This window comes from Polypterus senegalus, chromosome 4 (genome assembly GCF_016835505.1).
Source record: "Polypterus senegalus isolate Bchr_013 chromosome 4, ASM1683550v1, whole genome shotgun sequence".
Lineage (NCBI taxonomy): Eukaryota > Metazoa > Chordata > Cladistia > Polypteriformes > Polypteridae > Polypterus > Polypterus senegalus.
Genome location: NC_053157.1, coordinates 8,564,389 through 8,592,233, shown reverse-complemented (window position 1 = coordinate 8,592,233; position 27,845 = coordinate 8,564,389). Strand labels below are relative to the sequence as shown.

General features: G+C 39.1%; 1 protein-coding gene across 2 annotated transcripts in view; it reads left to right on the top strand.

Moving 5' to 3' along the window:
- The window catches only part of ttc29 (tetratricopeptide repeat domain 29), a 263,802-nt gene that overhangs the window by 75,458 nt on the left and 160,499 nt on the right, over positions 1-27,845 (top strand). Inside the window, exons 5-6 of one of the 2 annotated variants that reach the window (XM_039750219.1) lie at positions 339-354; positions 442-524. In XM_039750219.1, coding sequence (XP_039606153.1) covers positions 339-354; positions 442-524 — 99 coding nt within the window. Of the gene's footprint in view, positions 1-338; positions 525-27,845 lie in introns of both variants that reach the window. The other variant, XM_039750218.1, reaches the window with a different exon arrangement.

The following is a 27,845-nucleotide window of genomic DNA, read 5'->3' as shown; positions in this document are numbered from 1 at the left end:
GTTTCTTCTTTCTGTCCACCCTGGCCATCGGACCTTACTCCTTTTCTATGTTAAATAATGTCTTATTTTAATTTCTTATTTTGTCTTTTATTTTTCTTTTCTTCATTATGTAAAGCACTTTGAGCTACTTTTTGTATGAAAATGTGCTATACAGTATAAGTAAATGTTGTTGTTGTTCTAGTGTTTATAGTCTATGTATTTTTAAATATTTAACAGCATGCAATGAAGAGTTTCACTGTGCTCTGTATGGGTGACAATTCTACTTCTACATGCTCAGTACCGATGGTGATTAATGACATGAAAGTAGAATGACTAATAATTATCTTTTTATGTTTTAGGCCAGTTGGAAGAAAGGTATAAGAATCAGCTGTCACTGGCACTTTACTTCAAATCAGCAGAGGATAAGTGGCTTTCTGATCATTTTTTTGAATCTTGTCTCAGCACTGCTAAGCTAATCAAGGTAGACGGTGGGAAAAGAGAAGCTGAGGCACATTCAAACATGGGCCGGGTCCATTCTGAGCATGGTAAGAAAAGTCTAAGCTTTTATAACATGTTATTAAAAGGCCATGTTTTATCTCGAACTACTGCTGCTAGCGTTGTCTCATTTGAAATAATAATACTTTGCATGCAGCGTGTCGAATGCAAAAAATCACAGCCATCTGTTTTTGGTCTTTTTGTTTACCAGCCTGACTAAATCTCATATCGGTTCAGTTTACAGTTTCTAGCTGTCAGACAGCTGACAAAAGATTTCAGACCTGAACAGCTGACTGTAGATTTTTGAGATATGGTATGTCCAGGGTTCACATTGTGCATGTTTCTCTATTTTTTTTGTATTAATTTGTTATTGTTTGTTGTGTTGTTTCATTTGGCTAATCTAAGCATTGTCCTTTACTACGCTTAGCGAAGGCATTACACATTGCGCCATGTAAGTATAGACCTTGAATTCACTAACAGTTTGAGATCATGCTGTCTACAGTATCTTTCAAAATAATAGGTAAATTAGTGAGTGACCCATTACATATACAGTTCATTGATGATAAAAATCATGTGTCTCAGAATCTTCACAGAGCCATGACAGGTTTCACAAACCTCAGTTATAGAGAAAAGGAAACGGATGGATAATGGAATTGATCTATTACACTAACCCAAGGATAAACCTACATCAATGTATCTGACAGATGCTGCAACCTTCATGACCATGCCACCCGGCAACCGAAAGTCACGTGACATACTTCTAATGTACTGGCTGCCATATACAAAGCAATGACAGCATTGCAACATAATGATACAAAATTCCAACTTTCTCAAAATGTCCTGTAGACAAAATAAATGTTCTTTTTGTAATCCTTGTGTTTTAAAACCCCTTAAAAGGTGTACTTTAATAAAATTGGTTCTGAGGAGCCCACAAAAATTGATAACCACAAGAGTCCTTTTCACAGAGATTCTCCAAAGTAACATCAAATCGAGACTTGAAAGTTAATAAATTCCTGATCTCCACCAGCAAAAAAAAGAAGCAATCCACAGCAAACAAGTCCCAATATGCATGCAATCCATAGACAAATTTTAAGGAAACAAGGCAAGAACTTTACAAAAACCAGAAAATCCAAGCGTAAGTAGCAATACACACAGAAACTCCACAATAAACAAATGATTTCCTGCTCCTGAGCCTTCCCAGCTGACTTAAATAACTAAATAGGGGGAACCTAGGAGTGTTGACATCAGGGTGGCCCTGCCTCCTGTGGTTCAAGCCATAAGAAACTTAAGTCAACTTAAAGAGAAAGTATACATTTAATCAACAATAACTACAATTGTCAGGAATAACATTTGAAAAAAAATGAAAACGAATAATACAAAGACAACAAAACAATTAACATATTGATACATAACAACAATAAAAAAAACTTGTTCAACTGGCTGTGGGATCCGATTCGTAAAAGAAATTTTATCCAGCTCAAATTACCTTTGCATCACAATCCCATCTGCCTGCCACCCTTTAAATCATTATTTTTTTTTAACAAATAATGAGAGGAAGTCAAAACCACATATACAGGGGGATATAAATCATGGAAGGTGTTCACCGAAATATCCTACACAAGAAGAATCTACTGTTAAGGGCACACGTTCAAGATTTTTTATTAACTGTCTGCATGCTGAAAAGTGAATATTGCCACAAAGTTCTTCCAAGCTGCAAGAAGCCTCTGTACAATTAAGTGCTTTTCTTAAAAAAGTTGAATCAAGAGTTAAAGCATTAAAGATTTTATACAGTTCATAAGCAATCTAAATAAGTTCAGTTATAGAATTTGATTTTATTTTTTTCTTTATTGTGTTTCGTTTTGAAGGATTTGTGTTTCTGTGTATTAAATATTTTCCTCTACTTCAAATGAGTTTATAAATATTAAATATTACTTAGGAAATATGTTCAAATATGGTACATCCTAGAGTAATGGATATTTTGTGGTGCTGGTGTTTTAAGCCATAATGGAAAATGCTCCCTCTATTTCATGATAATATGTGATTCTGTATGTTGCCAATTTTTTGTACACTTATTTTAAGCCTTTGTTCTTAATGGTTATTTCACATTATGGGTTTTTGGAAGTACAGAATTTGAATTTAGCCATTATTTTCATAATAGTTATTTTCAGAAATTATTCTGTCTTGTCTTCGTTGCAATTTTATTTTTTCTGGGGCACGCCATTTTGTTTTGCCTTCGTCATAACGCAATTACAGTTCATAAGGCGCTCGATCCTGGAAGTTACATGGTTGACATTATCCGAGTTAAAAGATATTCAAAGTAAACTACCTTCATACATGTACAGTCATATGGAAAGTAAGTACATCCCATGGAAACTGTTGACTTTTCAGCATTTTAGAACTGGTAAGCAGTGATCTTTTATGCTAACACCAGTAATGGCGCACTGTACGTTATCGATAACGTGCAGTGAATACACTTGACTTCAAACTCTTTCTCTGCCAGTTTACCATTCGTTTGCTCAGAAGTTGATGCGCTTGCTGCTTCCTGAGCAGTTCTTCTTTTCTCCACCCTAGCAGCCCGCTTCTTCTCTTCTTCTGTCAGCATCTTTTCACGTTAAAACTGATTAAGTTAGTTTTTGTGTTGCAATTACTTTGTACGTTTTCTTTAAGTTTTCACTTAAGCTGGCACTTAAGTCTTCAATCTCCCTCAAGAAAGATTTAAGATATGAAGAGGTAGGGGAAGTGACGGCGAAGGTGGTAGGGATGAGAACGGCGCCCGTACACATAAGCCAGCCCCACTGCACACTGCTGAGAGTTCATTCTACAATAAAATAAAATAACAATAAAAAGAGGAATAACCTTGGAGGTCAATCATCACTCCAAAAGCGGATAGTAGATGTCACGTAGTATATGTGTATCCAATTTCAGATCAATTGGTCAAAATGTTTGCGAGCTACAGGTACTGTAATTTAAAATCCTGGGCAGACAAATGGACAGCCATGGTAGCATATTATATAAAAAAGATTACCACAATATAAAGGACTTGGAGAAAAAACACATGGGAAATTTGGCCTTTCAGTCATTGGTTCAACAAAAATGTCATTAGGTGTAATAATTTACTGGGGAAAAAGTACAGCCTTGGCCTCAGAAACTGGTATTATCCCCTTTAGCACAAAGGCTTCTTGTAGGCATTTTATATATCTGCCCACCATTCCCTCACTTAAGTGAATTTTTTGACCACTACTCCATGCAAAATTCCTTCTGTTGCAAGATGTTTGTTTTAAGTCCCCCCAACAACATTTCATAGAGAATCGAATCAGAGCTTTGACTAGACCAGTCCATTACCCTTCATTTTTTTCTTTTTCAGAGATAGATAGATAGATAGATAGATACTGTAGATAGAACCCCCGTTGGAGGTCAATCACCACCCCAAAAGCGGATAGTAGATGTTACGTAGTATATGTGTATCAAATTTCAGATAAATTGGTCAAAATTTTTGCGAGCTACAGGTGATTTAAAATCCTGGGCAGACAAATGGACAGCCACAGTAGCGCATTATGTATGAAGATTACCGCAAGATAAAGGTGATATACAGTACTTGGAGAAAAAACACATGGCAAATGTGTTCTTTCAGTCATTGTTTCAACAAAAATATCATTAGGTGTACTAGTCTACTGGGGAAAAAGTACAGCCTTGGCCTCCGAAACTGGTATTATCCCCTTTAGCAGAAAAGGCTTCTTGTAGGCATTTTGTATATCTGCCCACCAGTCCCTCACTTCAGTGAATTTTTTGACCACTACTCCATGCAAAATTCCTTCAGTTGCAAGATGTTTGTTTTAAGTCCACTCCAACAACATTTCATAGAGAATCGAATCAGAGCTTTGACTGGACCAGTCCATTACCCTTCATTATTTTTCAGAGATAGATAGATAGATACTGTAGATAGAATCCTGTTCCTTGGTGTACACACAGGTATGTCTTCTGGACCAACGACCTTTCCATTCTTCACCCTCCTTGCTAATCTGCTGCACTTCCTGATTCACTATTCCTACATCATCCAAACTTCGTCTTTCACAGTCCACCTCCCATTGGTGCCACATCTGGAAGGAATTCTAATTTGACGGAGTTGAAGTGGTGATAAGTTTAAGAGTGGGCTTACTTTTTCTAAGTGACAATCCTGCATTTTTGTTCATTTATATTATGAGAATTAATATAACATGTCCTTGTGACACATCATTTGTTTAAGTTTATCATCCAAAGAGGACTGTTTCATTTATGTTAGGTAGAATGCCCAGAGGGGACTGGGCAGAAGAGGTCTGGAATCCCTACAGATTTTATTTTTCTTCAGCCGACTGGAGTTTTTGTTTTTTCTGTCCCCTGGCCATTGAACCTGGGTCTTATTCGATGTTAATTAATGTTGATTTACCATTTGTTTTATAATTGTGTCTTTTATTTTTCTATTCTTTATTATGTAAAGCACTTTGAGCTACTGTTTGTATGAAAATGTGCTATAGAAATAAATGTTGTTGTTGTTATCTTTATCTGTAGGCACTGCTTGAACATCCACCAACTGTTTGCTTGTTCAGATATGTTGAAAAAAAATCAACAATTTCATGGTGGGGATACTTTCTTGTTCACATGACTATGTTAGTTTTGCCCTTTGGACTCCCCGGATCCCGACTACTGGTTTCAAATTCCAACCAACCAACCATTTTCTAACCCGCTGAATCCGAATTTGACGGGTCACGGGGTCTGGAGCCAATCCCAGCCAACACAGGGCTTACAAAGCAGGAACAATCCTGCAGGGTGCCAACCCACCGCAGGACACACACAAAACATGTCCTTGTGACACATCATTTGTTTAAGCATCATCACTAGGGCCAATTTAGAACAATCCACCTAACCTGCATGTCTTTGATTGTGGGAGGAAATGTTGGAGGAAACCCACGAGACATGGTGGGAGAACCTGCAAACTGTTCAGGGAGGACTATGGTAGCGAACCCAGGTCTCCTAACTGCGTGGACAGCGCCGGATCCCGACTACTGGTTTCAAATTCTTTAATACAATTCTTGGATTTTGATTTGTGTATATATGCACAATAGCACTAATAGTAGGTTTTGACTTTCTGGTCATTTTACCTTTTATCTCCCGATTATCAACTTTAAACTTGGTGACATTTTCAGGTGCGTGGATAACACTTCACAAGACTGCATTGACTAAACACTAGTTAACAAAAATATTATAATACTATTTAGTCCTATCTTGTGGACAGTACATGTAGCTTTTTAGTATTTTTCTTTTGTACTTCATGCTAACATAGGCATTTGACAGTATAATTGTGTGTATTGAAACCAAAGGTTGATCATGTCCTTTAAAATGATAATATATTATAGACTGGTATTTCTAGATTCTGATAGAAACCAGGTAATTTACATACTGACTGCTTTGCTGTCTAACGGGTTGTGCCAAGGTTGTTGGCAAGATGGCCTCCTCTCATCTCCTGTGACTTATTTATGACTTCAGAATGTGTCCCATGGAGAGATTTGTAGAACACTCTGTTCCATTCCCCCAAGGAGATTCTGACAGAATGAAGGTGAACCGTTTTCATCAGAACACCTCTCTGCACACATGGGAACAATTAGAACAATTGCAAGTGTGCCAGTCTGCAGGATTACATTCCTTTAGGCATGCCAATGGGCCGTTTTTAATAAGATAAGCTAAACCAGCATTATAAGAAACTTGCGAAAATGGAATGAGTGCGCGAGAGAGACAGAAATATAACCGGAGCACATCGGGGGAACAAATGTTTATTTGAATTAGATGATGAAGACAAAGTCATAAAAACCATTGCGCCAAAGGCCTTGCTATTAACAGGCGAGTGCTGGTGTCTTCTGATTGATACATGGTGAATAATTTAGAGATGGGTGGAAAGATCATTGTACAGAATCTTTAAATAATCTAACTTTTGCTATCAATAGATAAGATAGACACTACTTTATTGGTCCTTGAGGGGAACTTTACTTGCTTTAGCAGTAATGTAGAATAGAAGCCATATTGCAAACCAGTATAACAAAGTGGAAACTATAACAGAAATACAAGGCACAGAACTATCCAGGCAATATGCATTTAATAAATCATCACATCCGACTGTTGATAAGTCATCTCCACTATGAGCTGGCATTCCTTCATACTTGCAGATAAAACTGAAGCCAGGAGGTACTTCTTTACACAAAGAGTTGTGAGACTCTGAAACAAACTACTGAGAAGCCCTTTGAGAAGAATCTGGATGAGATATTGGGAGAGCTTAGCTATTAGATTAGCAAACAGGCTTGATGGACGGACTGGTCTCCTCTCATTTTGTTAGATTTCTTATATTTCTAAATGAGCAGCTTCAGTGGGACCTACAAACTCACATATGAATCCCACCTAGTGTGGCAACAGCTACCTAAAAGAGTGATGTAAAACACCAAAGAATCCGCATTGGCACTTGCTGTCGGTGTCAGAAGCAGGATAAGGTTTACACCAACCATCTGGTTTAGCAAAGCGCCAAGTGCTGCAAGGACCTGAAATTGGTTCTTCTGAGGATATGCTGGAAAGTCTCGATGCTGGAATTCCTTTTGCAGCATCAGTACCAGATGCTTTCCATCTGTTTAAACACAAAATGGTGCCTGTAGTACATATAATGTGCAGTGTGGTAATATGCAATCCATGGCACTCCATATGACAGCACTTGGACCAAAATAACAAAAATGGAGGAAAATGGCGATAAAAAAGGCATCCAACTGCAGCCAGAGGCATTCACAATCTAACACCTTCCTTTAAGTGTATGCCAGTACTTTTCAAGGTGTTTTATGATTGAGGGCTTTCAAAAACTGAAGTTGCAGTGGACCACCAATGGCCAGTCTTAGTCCATATTAGGTGTTAAATATTACTCCATTTATTTTGCCACATGTATTGAAGTTAAAAAATACTAACATTGACGTACAATAGTGCTGAATTGTTTGTGGAGCAGGAAGAAGAGATTTGAAGTAAAACTAGTCATCGCCCATAGAAATCATCTGTTGCCATCTGGAAAGCACAGATTGTAGACAGAAAGCAGTTAGTGTTGATTAGAAGAAAGACATGAACATGGAGTAAATTAAAAGAACATCAAGGAATGAATATTTGTTTTGAGTATTTGAGGAGAGTTAGCCTTTAGATATTTCAGTAAAGATCAGTAAATTTGAGACAAATCTTTTGAAACATCTGACCTTTCTGCTTCATCCGAAGATGTCCTGCTCATGTTCAGAATAATGTAACATGTGGGAACTATTGTGACTAAGGAGTAGCAGGAGCCATATTGCATACTTCTCTTCACAAACCTGCACTAGAGCAAAATGTCTTCTCATTCTCATTCTGATGTTCCTGCTTCCTTATACATTGTAACAATTGCCTCTTCCTCCCCATTTCCAAGCTTACTAAAAAGTCAATCGAATGAAGAACTTCATTCCATTTAAAGAGTTTGTGGATGTCCTCCTTGTTGGTCTGCAATCAAAAATAAAATGATAATATGTTTAAAGCCAAGAGTTTTGAATTTTTAAATATCAGAGTGGAATTGAGAAAATACCACAAATAAATATTCTCCAATTATAGTAACAATAATATTACATATATTTAAATATAATTTATTTATTTACAGTGGTGTGAAAAACTATTTGCCCCCTTCCTGATTTCTTATTCTTTTGCATGTTTGTCACACAAAATGTTTCTGATCATCAAGCACATTTAACCATTAGTCAAATATAACACAAGTAAACACAAAATGCAGTTTTTAAATGATGGTTTTTATTATTTAGGGAGAACAAAAAATCCAAACCTACATGGCCCTGTGTGAAAAAGTAATTGCCCCTTGTTAAAAAATCACCTAACTGTGGTGTATCACACCTGAGTTCAATTTCCGTAGCCACCCCCAGGCCTGATTACTGCCACACCTGTTTCAATCAAGAAATCACTTCAATAGGAGCTGCCTGACACACCACTGTATATTAGGACTGGAGGGCTGCAGTGGCTACAGGTCTTCATTCCAGCCAATTTCCTTGAAGCTTGATATTTAACACTATACCTTGTTAGCACTTTCATTCATCAAAGAAAATTTTTGTTACATTGTAGAACGGAGGTCCTCAAAGTCTCAAAGGTCCGCAGTGGCTTCAGGTTTTCACTTCAACCAATTTCTTAATTAGAACCCATTTATTTATTACTAAAGCAATACATTTTTTGGGCTTAATTTTAGTTATCTTGCCTGTTACAATTCAGATTCCTTAATTGCCTATTTTAGTTTTTAGCAGCTACATTTAAGATTTAATTGTTGCCTGTTTTCTTAACCAGACATTACTTAATAATGTAATTTTGATAACCAATAAACCAGCAGCTCTCCTGCTAATGTGCTTCCTTTTAAACCTGTGCATGTGCACCATGAAGTATCTGTGTTAAAAATGTTTAAAAAAAAATAATGAGAGGGGATTTGGAAGGACCATCAAGTTTAAATCTGTTCTGGTCCATAAAACACATTGATAATGCTCTCCAAGAAGGAAACTCTATTGTGCAATTAAAATTTCTTTTAGATTAATATATTGTGCAATTAAAATTTCTCTTAGATGAATAAAAACACTAACAAGGCATAGAGATAAATACCAAATTTAATTATCATCAAAGACTGTATTCTAATTAGGTAGTTGGCTGGAAGGAAAACCTGCAGATACTGCGGCCCTCCAAGACCATGATTGAGGACTTCTGATAAGAAGATATTTAATGTTCTTCTTCTTATAAACAGTGCCCTAAGCACCACAGCCACAATAATTCAGGTAATTATCACAATAATAATCACAATTCTTTCTTTCTTTCTTTCTCTCTATTATCTCCTCCACACCTCCCAGCGAGCTTTGTCCACCTCCACCCGACTCTGGCTCGCTTGCTGGTCTTCAGCCATCCTTTATATAGTTCTTGACCCGGAAAGTGCTTCAGTTCTTCTGGTCACATGACTTGTCCGCACTTCTGGGTCACATGGAAAACTCAAGTTTCTTCTTCAGCTTGAAAGTACTTCTGGATTTCCATCCTCATGACTCGACAGTACTTCTGGGCTATGAGCGAAGCATGACTTTCCCGGTCCTTCCACCCAGCAGGGCTGAGGTAGCGAACTCCAAGTCCCAGGGTGTACTGTGGGAGTCTGGGGCATTGCTCTACTCCAGGGGAGCTGCCATATAGCGTCTTGGGGGAGTCAGTGCCTAAAAGTAGCTGCCTTCCCCCATTCTTTCAGTCTTAGGGTGTCCCGGCTGGGTTTATCTATCTATCTATCTATCTATCTATCTATCTATCTATCTATCTATCTATCTATCTATCTATCTATCTATCTATCTATCTATCTATCTATCTATCTATCTATCTATCTATCTATCTTATCATATAGTGCCTTTCATATCTATCTATCTTATCATATAGTGCCTTTCATTTCTATCTATCTATCTATCTATCTATCTATCTATCTATCTATCTATCTATCTATCTATCTATCTATCTATCTATCTATCTATCTATCAATCAGACGTGAAAGTCACCTGGGCACTATAAGCCACCCTGGTAAAATACAGTACATGTTTTCAGACTGAGAAAGCTCAAGGAACATTGAGACCACACTGACCCATGTCTGTGCTTGTCTGAACAGTAACAGTGACAATGGGCTTGTTGGTGGGTCATGGCAGTCTTTTCGTCTCTTAGTTTTCTGCTGGTGCTACTTACTGGTCGCAGAAGCACAGGATATTTAAGCTGCTTTGCCATATTACGTACTTCCTATGAGCTTTTCTCAGCTTGGACTCTAGAATAGATAGATTTTTCATTCACACCACACTGCTATGGTGAAAGCAGAAAAAAAGGCAGAGAAAATAATAAAATAATTTGAGAAATTTAATAGCAAATGAATAAACCCAGTTCACTTGCCTAGCAATTCTTGTCATTAACTGTAAGTCTGCTATGATATTTCGGCTTATTTATACTGATAATTACTTGTCAAATTTGGCAATGACTTGAAATACACGTACCCTTTTGATTTAATAAAAAGTGAATGAAATCCTGTTGCAAAAATTTATTTCATTCTAAAACTTGTATTTCTTTAGTAATGCCACATAGCCTGCGCTACATGATTTCTGCAGTAGCAACTCGGAGCAGTAAATGGCTTCCTTGGTTTTCTTTGCTAATGTGTAAAAAGCGTCTGACAACCATTGATTTTTTTTGCAGCTTTTACTGAAATCTGTCGATTTTGTGACTTCTACATTGATTTTTGCAGACCCATTGTGTTGGCAGTGCTCAGCTTCTTCCTTTTTGTTGTCAATCAGTTGGTACATTGCCCTGTGACGATTGTAAAAAGAGGGTGACGTTTTCTCTGATATCGTGGTGTTGGGGTACGTTGTTTTTTGTGAAGTAACAAATACCTCTGTAATATTTTGAGAAACATTACCCTGCAGCATCCTGCAGTATTCAGAAAATTTCCACAAGCAAATTTTGTAAATGTCAAATATTACAACACATCCTTGACCTCTCAAAAACAGTACTACTGTTAAAAAATTTTAATGTTTGAATGGGAAGGTGGTGCGGTGTTTAGCTCTCCCCTCTCACAGATCAAGTGTTCCGGGTTTAAATCCCTCATTGTCTGTGTGGAGCTTTCATGATCTGCTTTTGCCAATGTGGGTTCTCCTTCCACATCTCAAAAATGCAAAAAAGGGTGTGCTAGGTTGATCCGCAGTTGAGCACATGTCAGTTATTGCATATCCTCTCCTGAAATGGACTCCAGTTTTCCTGTGATGCTGAAATAAATTAAGAGGTTTTGAGAATGTTATATATGCTTTCAGGCAACACTAATTGTCAAATGTTGTTTAGCTGTAAAGTGCTATTCATTTAAACTGCTAACAACATGAAATAAGTACGTTTAACCTGTTACTTATGTGCTTAAGTGAACTGTGAGCTGCTCCCCTGCCCTCAGATTTGCTCCTAGTAGCTTATTTATATTCAGTTCATCCATCCGTCCATTATCCAACCCGCTATATCCTAACTACAGGGTCATGGGGGTCTGCTGGAACCAATCCCAGCCAACACAGGGCACAAGGCAGGAAACAAACCCTGGGCAGGGCGCCAGCCCACCACAGGGCAATATTCAGTTCATTTGTTATATATTGCTACTGTTTTTTTATTATTGGTTGTTGTTATTATTTTTTGCGAACTAGACAGTAACAGTGCACTGCACAGTAAAGTGCAGTGAATACACTTGACCATTCTCTGTTGACCTTTGACCTTCGTTGACCATATATGTGTACACTGATTTAAGATATGAAGAGGCAGCAGAAGTGACAGCGAAGGTGGTAGGGTTGAGAACAGCGCCCGTACGCATGCGCCGCATGGCCGCCCTGGTGCCCGCTGCCAAGAGTTGATTCTACAATAAAATAAAATAAAAAATAAAAAAGTAATAATTCCAAAACTCTTCACTTTTAATATAAAGCTGTATTGCACAGTTTCAGCATAGTATATGTGTATCAGATTTCAGGCTGCAGGATATTTGATTTTTGACCTTGACCTTCTTGGTTTGTTATTAGATCTTGGAGGTCAATCATCACCCCCTGAAAGCAGATAGTAGAGGTCATGTAGGTGGCATTTATAAGAAGACTAGCCGTCCCCTGCGGCTTCACCCGCGTAAACGTGAAACGGGACAGCGAGGAGGACCCTGTCCGGCTCCTTACTCCTGATCGCACACTTCCCCTCCCCTCGGCCCACAGCCTCTGTCTCGGATTAGCACGAATATATCACTGCTACAAGCGAACTAGGATTCTTAGTGTGACGAGAGAAATCACAAAATCAACCGGAATGTTCAAGCAAATTCTAGAAAAAAAACCCAGATCTAAATCTGTTAAGTAGTTCTCTCGTTCGCTAGCTAAGCGGATGTAAAATATTTCCTGAGGCTGCCATGTGACTGAGGAGGTTTCCGCCCCCTCCCCTTGTCCTGCTTCGTGTCTCTCAGATTTGCGAAAATAAATCAGTACCGAAAGCGAACTATGATACATAGCACGACGAGAGGAGTCGCAGAATCAACTGGAATTTTCAAGCAAATTATAGAAAAAAAATCTGATCTAAATCCGTTAAGTATTTCTCTCGTGAAAAGAGGACAGACAGATGTTGGATTTTATATATATTGTTGTATTAGTTTGTTTTCACTTACCTATATCTATCTATCTGTCTATCTATCGTATTGTATAGTTCTTTACCTGTCTTGTCCTGTGTTTATGTATATGTGGCACTGCAGTCCTGGAGAATGTTATTTCGTGACACTGTATCCTGCAATATGGTGTGTACTGTACATACAAAATTTAATGAAATCGGTTTAGCTATTTTTTGCATGATTAGCGGCCATAGTGATCTGAGTGATGAAATGAGTGTGTCAAATAGTTAAATGACATTAAAAAGGCCAAAAAAATTAAAAGACAGACAGAACATATTATAATTTTATGAAATATGGCCAGATAGCAATAGTGGAGAAGAAAAAAATATCACTTAGACATAATCCTAAAAAAAAAAAAAACCACAATAAGCCTCTGGAGTTAAATTATAATTGAGAAATGATCACTGCCAACCGACTGCCCACTTCTTCTTGGTGCAATATTAAAAAGTTCATTCTGAGCAGTCTAATAAGAAGAAATAATGAAACTCCAACCTTACAAATACATTTATACCACTCACTTAAGTAGTATTTGCATGTAATTGTATTAATTTAGAAATTTTACACTTTGGTAAATAAAATCAAGTAGATACATAATGGGGCGGTCATGTAATGTTGTATAACTGGCTGGGGGACACTTTTTTTTTTTAATTGTCTAGAGTGACACATATTATCCATCTGCCTTTCTCATGTGTAGAGTGAAAGATCTGCAGGCGACAACAACCTTACAACCCTTAAGGTTCACCCTACTGTTCTGAACCTCTGGGCCTAGCAGCTGGTCATGGGAGTATGAAATTGTGTTTGATGTGACAATAAGATTGGATTGATCAATATTAGATAGATAGTCCTTTATTTGTCCCCAGATGGAGATTTTGGCTTTTTACTAAATAAATTTATTAATAGATAAATAATCAAGTCAGTTAATTAGTTACCAGTGTTGCCTTTGGCAGTATAATTGCATACTTTTGGTAGGGCTCCCAGTTTCCATCCATCCTCTTTCGCTTATCCGAGATTGGGTCGTGGGGGCAGCAGCTTGAACAGAGATGCCCAGACTTCCCTCTCCCCAGCCACCTCTTCTAGCTCTTCCAGGGGAATCTTGAGACGTTCCCAGGCCAGCTGAGAGAAATAGTCCCTCCAGCATGTCCTGGGTCTTCCCCGGGGCCTCCTCCCGATTAGACATCCCCCCGGAACACCTTACCAGGGAGACATCCAGGAGGCATCCTGATCAGATGCCCGAGCCACCTCATCTGACTGCTTTCGATGCAGAGGATCAGTGGCTGTACTCTGAGCTCCTCCCAGATGACTGAGCTTCTCACCCTATCTTTAAGGGAAAGCCCAGATACCCTGCAGAGGAAACTCTTTTCAGCCACTTGTATTCGAGATCTCGTTTTTTCGGTCACTACCCAAATGGGTTAGGGTTAGAGCGGTTCAGAAAACCTCCTATGATGTACAAAAACTTTGGATGGCGTTTTCCCTCTCCCGGACATGGGTTACCGGGGCCCCCCTCTGGAGCCAAGCCTGGAGGTGGGTCTCGATGGCGAGTGCCTAGTGGCTGGTCCTGCACCCATGGGGCTTGGCCGGGCACAGCCCGAAGAGGCAACGCGGGTCTCTATTCCCATGGGCTCACCACCTGTAGGAGGGGCCAAGGAGGTTGGGTGCAGTGTGAGTCGGGTGGTGGCCAAAGGCGAGGACCTTGGCGGACCGATCCTCGGCTACAGAAGCTGGCTCTTGGGACTTAGAATGTCAACTCTCTGAAAGGGACGGGGCCTGAGCTAGTGTGTGAGTTTTAGAGGTTCTGGCTAGATATAGTCGGGCTCACCTCGACCCACAGCTTGGACTCTGGAACCAATCTCCTTGAGAGGGGCTGGACTCTCTACCACTCTGGAGTTGCCCCCGGTGAGAGGTGCCGAGCGGGTGTGGGCATACTTATCGCCCTCCGACTTGGAGCCTGTTCATTGGGGTTTACCCTGGTAGACGAGAGGAAGGTGGAGGGACGGGTCCTAACTGTTGTTTGCGTGTATGCGCAGAACAGCAATTTGGGGTACCCTCCCCTTTTGGAGGCCCTGGAGGGGGTGCTAGAGGACATACCTGCTGGGGACTCCCTCGTTCTGCTGAGAGACTGCAATGCTCATGTGGGCAATGACAGTGAGACCTGGAAGGGCGTGATTGTGAGGAATGGCTCCCAGTTTACTGTCCTTAACTTTCTCTGTAGAGAGTACTGGAGTTTGAGATCCCTGCTGTAAAGGGTACAAAACAGAAGTAGATTGAAATTATTAGTTGTATTATTGCGAGGGTGTTGTGAAATGGGAAGAATGTTAATTGAAATTCACTCTGAAACTTTCGAAAGTTAGAAAGAACCCAATCCCCGGAGAGATACGTTGAAGAAATTGAAAGTTTTGAAATTTTTATGTTATCCAGGTTTCCGAGATTGACTTGTCAATTTTGTTTTACCGCGTTTTTCAAAGATGACTGAAGCATTTTGATACATTTGTAAGGAGCTGCTGACACTTTTATCTTGTGAACTTTTTTGGTCTTCATCTCTAATGGAAAATGGCTTGCCATTTTTGTATTTATAATGTATGTTCTCCTGGAGATTGTTACAGGTGCTGCACCAGAGAAAAAGATAGAGACGCAAAAGGTGAATTATTTCAGCAGCTGCCGAACAGCTTCATTATCAGGTTCAGCCTTGCTGAGCACTTCTGCTTTTGAACTGCAAAATGATATTTTTACATTTTTAAGAATTAATCAAATTAATGTTGTGTCAACATCATTCCCCAAGAAAGTAAAAAAAAACAAAACAAAAGAAGAGCGTGCATTCATTAAAAGTGTAAAAAAAAAAAGTTTGACAGTTAAATTCTGCTTATCTGAAGAAAAAGGCTTTCACAATAAATTATGGGGCTGCCTGTGTGACACTCATCTGACTTTACAGAAGTGTCCTATTCTGGGGACAAAAGCCCAGATGATTTTAGCTGTGATATGTCTTGAAGATATGAGATATTCAAATGAGATGTTAACGGAGGGGGACTTTGTAATGTCGAGTGTCTTATGTTAATATATTCTAATTTGAATATAAAAGCACGCTTGGCAGTTTTTCTTTGGATCATAATCGAACACGGGGACCGTATGAATTGTTATTCTTATATGACTGACAAGACAATAGAGAAATTTAACACTATTTTCCATTCTTTGTTTATGGTCTTGTCGCCTTTTTTGATTATGATTCAAAGGGATTTGTGTTTTTTTTTAACTTGTTTTAAATATTAAAGCAATATTTCTAATTAAAACTTTCTAGAATTTTTCTTTGTAAGCATTAAAACATACCGCTTGAAGTTACGAAGAAGTATAGCTATTGCTATGTGTGTGTGTGTGGGGGAATATATTATGTGGACATGACTCACGTGGATTGCGGTTGTTTCCTGCCTTGTGCCCTGTGTTGGCTGGGATTGGCTCCAGCAGATCCCCGTGACCCTGTAGTTAGGATATAGCGGGTTGGATAATGGATGGACTCGCATGGACAGGCGTAAGAGTTTCCAGTTTTTTCCCCCCTCTCAGTCATTACTTTTTTAATCACCTGTGGTCACAATCTGAGGCACTCAAGCCAGCTAAGATACAGAGAGATTTCTTCCAGCATGTTCTCCCAGTGGACTATTAGCTTTTCTTGACCAGAAGTCTGCTGAGCTTGACAGATCACACTAAACTGTCCCAAGTCGCTCCTTGGAAATTTCCCAGCACTCTCAAGCCAACTACTGATGCCCCCATATCGACTCCCATTCTAAGACATGTTTGGAAAATAAGGGACAAAGCCTCTACCCTGTTGATTCTCTTTCCATATGGTGTCAAGTCAGTGTCCCTGTCTAATATCCAGGTGGGCCACCTAATATGCATGAGGAAATGGTACCTACTGTTTGCCCTTACATTTCCTATCTTCATCTACAAGCACTCCACACCTGGGACTAATTTTAATGCTGCACGTCTTGTGCTCATATTTGAAGTCTGATGTCTATTTTGAAATTTTTAACAAGGTAGGTTTATAGCAGGGGTGGGCAGATTCAGTCCTGGAGGGCTGCAGTGGCTGCAGGTTTTTGTTCCAACCCAATTGCTCAAGTGACACTTCTGCTTCACTTTAGTTCTCTCACTTGTTAAGATTTTGAACTCGTATTGCTTATTTTAGTCTTAAACAGCTGTGTTCTCAGTTTTTAATTGCTCCTTATTAGCAGTGTAATATGGATGCTATATAGCGCCCGACCCGGCACAGACTGATGCAGAGGCACGTACAAAATGAACACAGGCTTTATTATATTCTTCTGCCGTGGGACACGTCTTCCCCGTGTCACACAGCCTAACACAGTCCCAAAGCACAAAACACACAAAGGAAAACACCAAAACACTCTTCTCGTCCACCACTCCTCCTCACCAAGCTTAGTCCTCCTCCTCCCGACTCTGGCTCCTGAGTGATGGTGGCTGGCCCCTTTTATAGCCCACCGGGAAATGTTCCAGGTGCTTGACCACCTGGTCCTAATTGCACTTCCGGGTGGGGCTGAAGACTCGTCCAGCCGGGCTGTTGACTCCATGCAGCTCCCCCTAGCGGCCATCCCATCTCCCAACCTGGCTGTGGAGGACTCCATCTCCCATGGAACCAGGTGGGAGGCTGGGGAATCATAGTAGGCCCGGGAGACTGCCACCAAGCGTCCCGGGGGAGGTATTGAGCTGTCCATAGTTGCTCCCCTGGAACTTATGCAGCAGGGGCGTCCCAGGCGTCCATCACAGCAGTAAGATGCAAATAACAAAGGAAAGTAGCATTTCCCCATTTAGCTTGTTACCATTTACACCTCTGTGTGTATTTATTATGCACTATTGGGTTTAATTAAAAATGAAGAGAAAAAAGTGAAGCACTGAGAATAACTCATCTTTTTTAGAATTCAAATCATTTGGATGATATCTTTAGAAAGGAAAATAAATCTAGGATATGAGAATGACTTGACATGGCAGGGTTAAAGCAACTAACAAACCATGAAATTAAATAATTGACAAGGATTGGTTTTTAATTAAGCAACTGGGTTGGAACAAAAACCTGCAACCACTGCGGCCCTCCAGGACTGAATCTGCCCACCCGTAGTTTATAGGGTTGATATCAAGTGTACAGAGTACTGTGAAGTTCTTACTTGCATGTACTAATCAACATGCAACAAACACATCGCCACAGTGAGTATAACAGCCTTATATCAAAAGCTGTTGTCTTCTTTCCTAATAAATCTTGGATCATGTCACAAATTTTGTGAACATCACGTTGACTCTGAGCTCGAGTGAGGTGTGTGGCAGAGCCAGCAGCGTGAATGTCTAGGCAGTGATTGAGTGTGTGGAGCTTCATACAATTAAAGGAGCTGCCAGTGGTCATGTAGAAACGCCAAGGATGGTGACCGCAAATGGAATGTAACCTACAACAGAATAACAAGTTTGACGATTACAAAGGTTTCTCTAATAATCAATTAGCTGTAGCAGTAGAGGTTCTGATCCACCTCTTGAACCCTCAGGTACCGCTTCAAACACCAAGTAAGAGTTTTAGACTCTTTTATTGTCTTATAAGACAGTGCACCAAGCACCTTCCCATCTACACTATTCATACAATAATTAAGCACAATCAAACAATCCTCCTCTCCCAGACACTTAGCTACCCTTCATCCCAGCTCAGCTTAGTGTCCGGGCTTTCCCAGAGTCTTTTATACCCCTTGACCCGGAGGTGTTCCAGCCCCACGGTCCACAATTCCTTATCCCTTCCGGGTCAGGGTAGATAGTTGGTATCTTCACCCCGGAAGCACGTAGTTTCTTCCTGTCACGGGATTATGACGCACTTCCAGGTTGTAGGGCATATATGAGTCCACGAGCCTCCCTACAGCGACTCCTTGTGGTCCCCAAGGTATCCAGCAGGGCTGTGTATAAAAACTACAAAGTCCATGACGCCCTGCTGGAACTCGGGGCACGTCCATGCTGTCGGGAGAGCTCCTCCTGGGGGTGAGGGCCGGAAACTCTTGCCGGTCATCCATCACATAGCCTTTAAACATGATTTATTAAGGATGAGCTAAGACAGTGTACCATTAGCACACTGGAGCCATGGCTGCTGAAAATGAGGCCTTGCATTCATACATGAATATTCAAAAAGAAATAACTTATTTAAAGCAGTAATGGCCAGTTAGAGATTAAGATTAGTAATGTCTTGGCTGTATTTTTTAAATCAATTTAATCGTGCCTTGTTAAAAAAAAAATTATCAATTTCTATCAATAACATAAACATTTCAAGATCAGCAGGGGGCGCTTACCTTGTGGTCTGAATGTGGATCTCAATGCTCCAGTGCAGTGATGGGGACACTGTGCTGTAAAAATGGTGCCATCCTGCAGATGAGACATAAAACTGAGGTCCTGACTCTCGATGGTCATAAAGCATCCCTGGTCATCCTTTGTAAAGAGTAGGGTTTATCCTCATGGCTAAATTGCCCACCACAGCATAGTCATTCTGGACCGCTAATTATCCCCTGTCTCTAACTGTCTGTCACCCCTTCATCATATAGCGTGGTAAGCATACTGGTGCAAAATGGCTGCCGTTGCATCATCCACGTGGGTGCTACACACTGGTGTTGGTTCAAGTGGCTCCCCACACACTATGTAAAGCACTTTGAGAAGTGAAACAAGTGCTGTTTAAATGTAAAGAATTATTATTATTTTTTCTGGTTGATTGCAGTCTTTTGAATCTTAGAGAGACAGAGAGAGTGTGTGTGTGTATTGAGTGTGATCTACTCTTGTGTGATCCTGACATGCTGACCCTTCTTTCTGCTTACTCTCTTTGCTTAGATAGACAGGAAGAAGATCTATGGTTTGTACCATGGATTATTTTACATGTTCAAGGTTTTCTTGTATTATTTGTATTTTTTGTATTATGAAAAAGATCACGGTCAAGGACAAAGGGAGAAAAGTGGCTGAGCAGTAAGGCTGGGCTCTTTAATAATGCTTTTTGCATTTTTCTGATCATGTCAGTCTCCTCTGAAATAACATGCATGTTAGGTCACAATTTTACATATTATTCTGGTTTATTGTCTCTTATTCTGTTTGAACTCGGGGCCCCTTCTGTAATTACATCTTGCCTGAAGAAGTAGTTTGAATAATAATAATAATAATAATAAAAATACATTTATTTAATAGGTGCCTTTCTTAACACTCATGGTCACCTAACAGTGATATTAAAGAACATTAGTAAAATAAAAACAAAGAGAATGATAAATCAAAAAGCTATAATTTTGCAGACAAACAAAGATAACCGGCAGTAAGAGATGTGACAATAAGAATGGATTGATCAATATTAGATGGATAAACCTTTATTTGTCCCCAGAGGAAAATTTTGCCTTTTTACTGAATCCCTTCAAATAAATAAATTCATAAATAGATAAATAATCAGTCAGTTATTTAGTTACCAGTATTGCCTTTGGCAGTGCCAGTAAGTAATTGCATAATTTGGTAACTGGTCTTTAACTCCATGGCTTGTTATTGCTCTCATTGTGCTATACCAGTGTTGCCCAAACTCAGTCCAGGGGACCCCCTGTGGCTGCAGGTTTTTGTTCCAACCAGATTCCTAATCAGTGACAACACCTAATAACACTGAGCTCATTTAATTACCTGGTCATTTTGTTTTTCTTTTATTTTACATCCAGAAAAGCACAGCAGCATGATTTTTACATTTGTAAGACATTTAGAAATACAGTCAAACTTGGTTATAGTGAGTTTGATGGGGCCGACACTATTTGCTCGTTATAAGGGGAATTCGCTATAACCGGGAAATGAGAATTTGACAAAAACTAACTGTCTATTTAAAGTAATATTGATTTATTGAAAAAAATATAATTTAGCCCATTATGAAAACATACATTAAGTACAATATTCTATTTTCTAAGAAAGTCCAAAATACTTTTTTGTTTTAATCTTTGTAATCTACAGTCACACTGTGTAAGAGCCATTTTCATAATCATTTAAGATCCATAAATAACTTACTAGATAACAATGCATAATCTATGGGAGGTTCCTAAACCCCCCATCAATAGAATTGTATTGGTATATTCTTGCCATTTCTAACAGCTTTGAGTAAACATTATTCTTCATTTAGTGACCAGCCTTGCCATGTGTAAAGTGTAGAGGCATACGGTTTTAAACCGTGACTGTGGCTGAGGGCCTACGGGCTCTTTGAGTGTGTGAAATAAACCGTGCTTATTTAAGCATGAAGCCGTATACTTATAGCATGCAGAAGAAGAACTTTGAGGTATAGAAATAACTAAAGTTCCTCGAGAAAAGCTAAGTTTAAACAAGATACATTTTTTCTTTTTTTTGCCTTTTATTCTACGTGTGTAACTATTTTTTCTTTTATTCTTGTGTGGATTATTTGCTTTTAACTTTCACTAAATATTTTGAAAACGAACTTTTGGACCGTGAGATTTCTTTCGGCGCATGTTTTGCCTGTGCTTGACTTCGCCTTATACTTCAGCGGCTATATGCAGATTGCCTCTTAATGCATCCAACACTTGCTTTTTCGCGCCAGTCCCTTGAAAAAATGCCTTCAATCTATTACAGGCGTTTTCGGCATCAAACAATGTTGGTAAACTGCGTTTTGGTAAATCTAATATGCCAGCGGCAACTTCCTCCTTTTCATCTTCGTCATCTTCATTTTGAAGCAACGCGTTTATGATTTTGTTTTAAATATAAATTCCGCTAGTAAAACCAAACACCCCAGAAATATTATTATCATTGGATGCAGAAAAAGCATTCGACATGATTGAATGGAAATACCTTTTTACTATTTTGGAGAAGTTTGGGTTTGGCCCGAACATTTGTGCATGGATTAAATTACTGTATACTAACCCAGAAGCTTCAGTTTGCATCAACAACATTTACTCAGACTACTTTAAACTAGAACGTGGCACTAGACAAGGATGCCTCTTGTCACCACTGCTGTTTGCGATTGCCATTGAACCACTGGCAATACATTGTCGAAATACGGATCAATTAACTCAATTTTTCTTTTTGTAAAATCTTGATTGCTTTGTATGGATTGTAATAAAATTAATAAAAAAAAAAAAGAAATTCCGCTAGTAAACAATTCGCCATCCACGTGTTGATAGCTGTAATAATTTACATTATTAATTTCAGTATTGTTTTGGCGAACCCATGTAGATAACGGCAATTCGTCCTCTTCTTCAATCACCGTGTTGCCAGCCCTGGATGAGACAATATTTTTTAACACATTAAACAGACCACATTAATTGCAAAAATGAATGCATTAACTTTCCCAGGTGTAATGAAAACACAGATCAATAGCACAGGGAAAAGCATGTACAGGTACCTTGAGATACGAGTGCCCTAACGTACAAGTTTTTTGAGATACAAGCCTTGACTAGGTCAATATTTTGCCTTGAGTTACGAGCCAAAATTCGAAATACCAGCCATCAAAGAGCTTGTTGTCGCTCATTCCGAGGAACTGATGACGGAGGAGTTGACTGAACTACAGACGCAGCAACATACGGAGGTTCTGCAGGAGATCAGTATCACAGAGGAGGTTATCTCTTAAAGTGAGATAAAGGAAGTGTTGGCAATGTGGGAAAAAGTTTCGAACTTTAAAGAAAAGAAACACACTGAAAAAGTTACAACTGATCGTGCAGCGGCGCTATTTAACGACACTTGCCTAACTCATTTCAGAAACATTCTAAAGGGGAGGACTAAACAAAGCTCCTTGGACAGGTTTCTATTGAAACGCACTGCGAATCAAAGTGACAAAAGTGTAACAAAAAGAAAAAAACTAGTGAAGAAGAAAATTAAGTTAAGCAAAAGTGAAGTGAAAGCTCAAACAGTGAAAGTGAAAAAACATTACAATATGCTAATCGGCTTCGCCAACATCTGTTTATTTCTTTAGATTCTCTTTTATGTATTAGGTTTTATTTTGTTTGTATACAATATTTGTTCATTTTAAATACATTTTTCTTATGTTGAAAACATCCATCCATCCATCCATTTTCTAACCCGCTGAATCCGAATACAGGGTCACGGGGGTCTGCTTAAGCCAATCCCAGCCAACACAGGGCACAAGGCAGGAACCAATCCTGGGCAGGGTGCCAACCTACCGCAGATGTTGAAAACATTTAACAAAAAATTGGAGTGTTTTTTTTGGGGGCTGGCACAAATTAATCTCATTTCAATTAATTTCAATGGGGAAAATTGATTTGAGATGCGAGCATTTTGACTTACGAGCTCGTTCACGGAACCAATTAAACTCGTATCTCAAGGTACCACTGTATGTTTATTATCTAGAATTCTGGATAACCAGAAAGTGCACAACACCAATTTGTATACCAATACTGAAGTCACATGTCGTGACTTCCATTTGTCACTTGGCAGCAATAGGGATAGCAACTATACTCAAATACTGACCAAAATGTCTGTGTACATGAAAAAACAATGAGTACCTTGTACACCTGATAAAAAATTTTGAACTTGGACTTTGCTTGATTTTTTGTGATGCTATGTCAGCACTTTGCTATATTCATGTTCAGTATATATCATTTTTTTGGGAGGATATTTTAAAATTTTGGGCTGTTTTTTTTTTTTTTTTGCATTTGTGTGGTTGCAGATCTGGAGATTGAATTGTCCAGTCTAAGACTTCTACTCTAACACATCCACCTTGTCTTTGTAAGGTCTTTATCTTACTGAACCAATGAGTATGGAGGTTTCGTCAGTAAGAAAAAAAGACATATTGGTGTTTACGGGTGAATTACAATTGAGGCTAAAAGTTTTCATCCACCTCAACTGAAGACTTTCAAACCCAATGTTTCACAACTCCACACATGTCATGTTGCCATACATTCCCTGTGTTAAGTCCATTACTATATCTAGTTTATTTCCATAAGTGATAATGTTAAAATAATAGCTAAGATACAGATGTATTTCAGCTTTAGAACATTAGAACATTAGGAAGATTTAGATAACAGACCCTTCAGCCCAATAACGCTTTCCAGTCCTCTCCTTTAGATTTTTAATGGGTCAGACATTTACATAACCCAAGCTGAATGTCTGTTTAAGTAGCCTGGAAGATTCCCAAAAATGATATTATGACCTTTAGATGCCTCTGATTAATAATAATAATAATAATAATAAGCTATATTTATGTAGCCCCTTTCATACACTCAAGGACACTTTACAATTCAACAAAAACACATTAACAAAACAGTAAAAGTTACATACAAGAAAATGAATCATCTTATATAATATGCTACTGTGGCCTTCCGTTTGTCTGTCCAGGATTTTAAATCACCTGTAGCTCGCAAACCGCTTGACTGATTGACCTGAAATTTGGTACACATATACAACGTGATGTCTACTATCTGCTTTCGACATGATGATTGACCTCCAGGGTTATTCCTCTTTTTATTTTTATTTTATTTTATTTTAGAATCAACTCTCTCGGCAGCGGGCAGCAGGTGTTCTTATTCCCTACTGTTTTGTTCTGCTTTAATGACAAAATAAACTACGTGATTAAAGTGGAAATTTAGAGATTAAAGAGACATTTCATGCTTTTTTCACACTGTGTGCCTTTTTTTTATCTGTACCCTAATAAGCTTTTATATGACATTCAGACGGTGGGATACGACTCGCCTTTTCATGGCGACTTTGATATCTGACAACTTCTTTTTTTATTTTGGCACTGTGCAACTTTGTGAACGTGAGCTTTCGAGTTTCTCCAACACGCTGTGTCACTCGATCAACTTCCTTTTGTTGTTTATACCACTGTTTAAACCAACAAATAGTATGTTTTTCGTTGCCTCCACTTGGTATTCGCTGATATTCTTCTATTTTCCCCCGTGTGTTTGCCATTGCCTTTTCACAGAAGGCTGAGCTTATGGGCTATTTATATAGATTTGCATATTCAAAGAGGTGTAATTCTGGGAGGAGTTGGGGCGGGAGAGCAGGTGCGTGCACACACGTTACTATTCACGCTGACCGTGATTTATGTAGAGGAAGAACGTGGAAGTTGGCGTACGCACAGATTTATGCATCTGGATTTTTTTGTGCGTATGCACATTTCCGCTTTTGTCTGTACGCCATGTTATAGTGTGAATTCTACGCACAGCGTTATAGATGAGGCCCCAGGTCTTTTGAAGGTGTTCTCTGTGGTCAGATGAACCAAAAATTGTTGGGCCATATTGATCACTAATATATAAGGAGGAAGACAGGTAAGGCTTTTTAAAAAAATTTTTGAAAAAGAAAAAAAAAAAAACAGAAGAAACAAAACCTAACAATCAAAAATTTGCCTCCCGCCTGAGAGAAATAAGAAAGAGGAGAGAGCCAAAACCAGTAAAAAAAATCTTTTTTTTTTCCCCCGTGTATGAATGCTTAAATTATTTTTTAACTAAGTCTTGCCATGTTTTAAATAAGTTCTGGACAGATCCTGTAAGTGAGAATTAGATTTTTTTCCGATTTCAAATAATATAAAATGTCAATTACCCACTGAGTTATAAAAGGGTGCGCTGGGTTACTTCAAGATAAGTCTACTTGGTAGAAGTGTGGCACTTATCCACTTTAAGTCTGTTCTGCGAGTACATCAAATATAGCTGTTAATGGGTTAGGTAGACATTATGACACCAAGGTTGTCTGATAAATATTTAATGATTTTGGTCCAAAATTATTTTAATTTGGTCAAATGATTTTGGAGGTAGAGGCGGCACGGTGGCGCAGTGGTAGCGCTGCTGCCTCGCAGTAAGGAGACCCGGGTTCGCTTCCCGGGTCCTCCCTGCGTGGAGTTTGCATGTTCTCCCCGTGTCTGTGTGGGTTTCCTCCCACAATCCAAAGACATGCAGGTTAGGTGGATTGGCGATTCTAAATTGGTCCTAGTGTGTGCTTGGTGTGTGGGTGTGTTTGTGTGTGTCCTGCGGTGGGTTGGCACCCTGCCCAGGATTGGTTCCTGCCTTGTGCCCTGTGTTGGCTGGGATTGGCTCCAGCAGACCCCCGTGACCCTGTATTCGGATTCAGCGGGTTAGAAAATGGATGGATGGATGGATGGATTTTGGAGGTAGATGGTAACATTCAAATGTTGGATCTTGCCTTGGTTACATCTGGACAGTTTTAAATGAGGTAAGTGTGATCAATGAAGGATTTTAGGTTGAATTATTGAGTGCTTGGACCGTATGGAGCTAGAGTGTACCCAGTGTATAGCCAACTTCCGCTCCTTTTCTTAGATTTAAATTTTCCCACTGTTCCCTAGGATCAAGGGGAAGATCTATTTGGTTTTTCTCTTTATGTGCTTCAACTGTTAAACTGTGTATTGTCAAAATTAAGTTTTCTGGGTCAAGTAATCTGTAAAAAAAGTGCAATTTCAGCACAGTATATTCAAGCATGCTGTGCTAATTGAAAACAAACCTAAAGTCTTTCGATTTTTAGCTTGTCCTCAGATCGCTAATTACAAAACAACCTTAATTGAGGGAAAGCAATTAACTGAATCAAATTTTATACTTTATTCATTTAGAAAATCATATCTTTCTATTATAATAAAAAAATCTTGGGACAAGACGTGACTTTCTCAGAGAGATACTTTCACGTCCCGCGAGACAAGACTTTGTGTCAAGAGATTTAACCAACGCCCGGGGCCAGAAATAAAAGATAAAGAGTAGATGACAAAGTAGAACGTCATAAAGATTTCAAAAACGGCATGATACACATGCAGAGCAGGTTAGAGATAATGGAACTATGGAAATTTGAAAGTCTCAAAAAAAGGATAGTAAAAATCGCATTAGTGCAAACAAATGGAAATTATTACTCGGTGAAATAATGGAAGACCAAAAAGAAATCGAATATATTGATCGGATTTAAACTTTAAGTTGGAGACTTATAGATCATCAAATTCGTGTTGCCTTCAGGGAAAAGTAGTGGTTCTTCCCAATGAAGTGGCGTATCCGTGAGAATTGAAAGATTTGTTGTTTGGTGAAAGTGAAATCCCGTGAGAAAAATGCAAGATAAGACTTTATGCAAAGAGATTTGTAAAAGTCCAACCCACATCTAAAACATTTACAACCATACACACCGTTCAATCACTTCTCATTTGTGTGAATGTTATTGTCAGACACAGTTTGTGTAGAGGGAAACAAACGATATCCAGTCACGTCACAGGCAATTATACGTTGCATTGTCACAATGTAATTCCAAACATAGAATCAAAATTTAGTGCAATATTGACAAAAAGGCATAAGCGAAAAGAGATTGAATATATGGACATAGGTGATATGACAGAAGGATGTAGATATTGTTTGGCTTTAAACTTTAAGACATAGACTTGTAGGCCGTCTAATTCGTGTTGCCATCAGGCAAAAGTAGTGTTTCTTCCCAATGAAGAGAATTAAAAGATTTGTTGTTTGATGAAAGTGAAATCCACATAAACGAGCGGCAGAGCCGCAAAATGGCTGGCGTGTAGTGCAGGCAGGGGGGTTGGCCAAGTGAAGCGAGCAGGTGGCAAAGCCCCCTAGTTAAACTTAACAAGAAAATAAAATAACAGGAACAATAGATGAATAACTTGGTTAGCCATATGATAATCAAACCTTGAAAGTTGCACTGAGGCTGATAAACATAACATTTCAATAACAAGGGAGAAACAATGTCTTGAATAATGAAAATCATTGAAATTTCAGCCAGTTGGTTACATGCAGCTATTCAATCCTGTTGTGTATTATTTTCCTCAGATACACAACTGGGTAGAATGACTTCACTTAACTTTATCCAACATGACAACTTTAGAAACAGAACTGGACAAGGAACTGCTACATTTACAGTAGGGTTGCCACACTCAAGGCCCATGAACCAGACTTGGCCTTTGGACCCTTTTAACAGCGGCCCTCTTCATCAATGTTCATTGCCGCCGCCTGTAATGATTGTTAGTTTTTTCAAAGATTTTCTTTTACCGTGAGCCGCACGGTGGTACAGTGGTAGCACTGCAGCCTCACAGTAAGAAGACCAGGGTTTTTGTCCCGAGTCCTTCCTGAGACGACTATGCATGTTCTCCCTGTATCTTTGTGGGTTTCTTCCTGGTTCTCCGGTTTCCTCTCACAGTCCAAAGATATACAGATTAGGT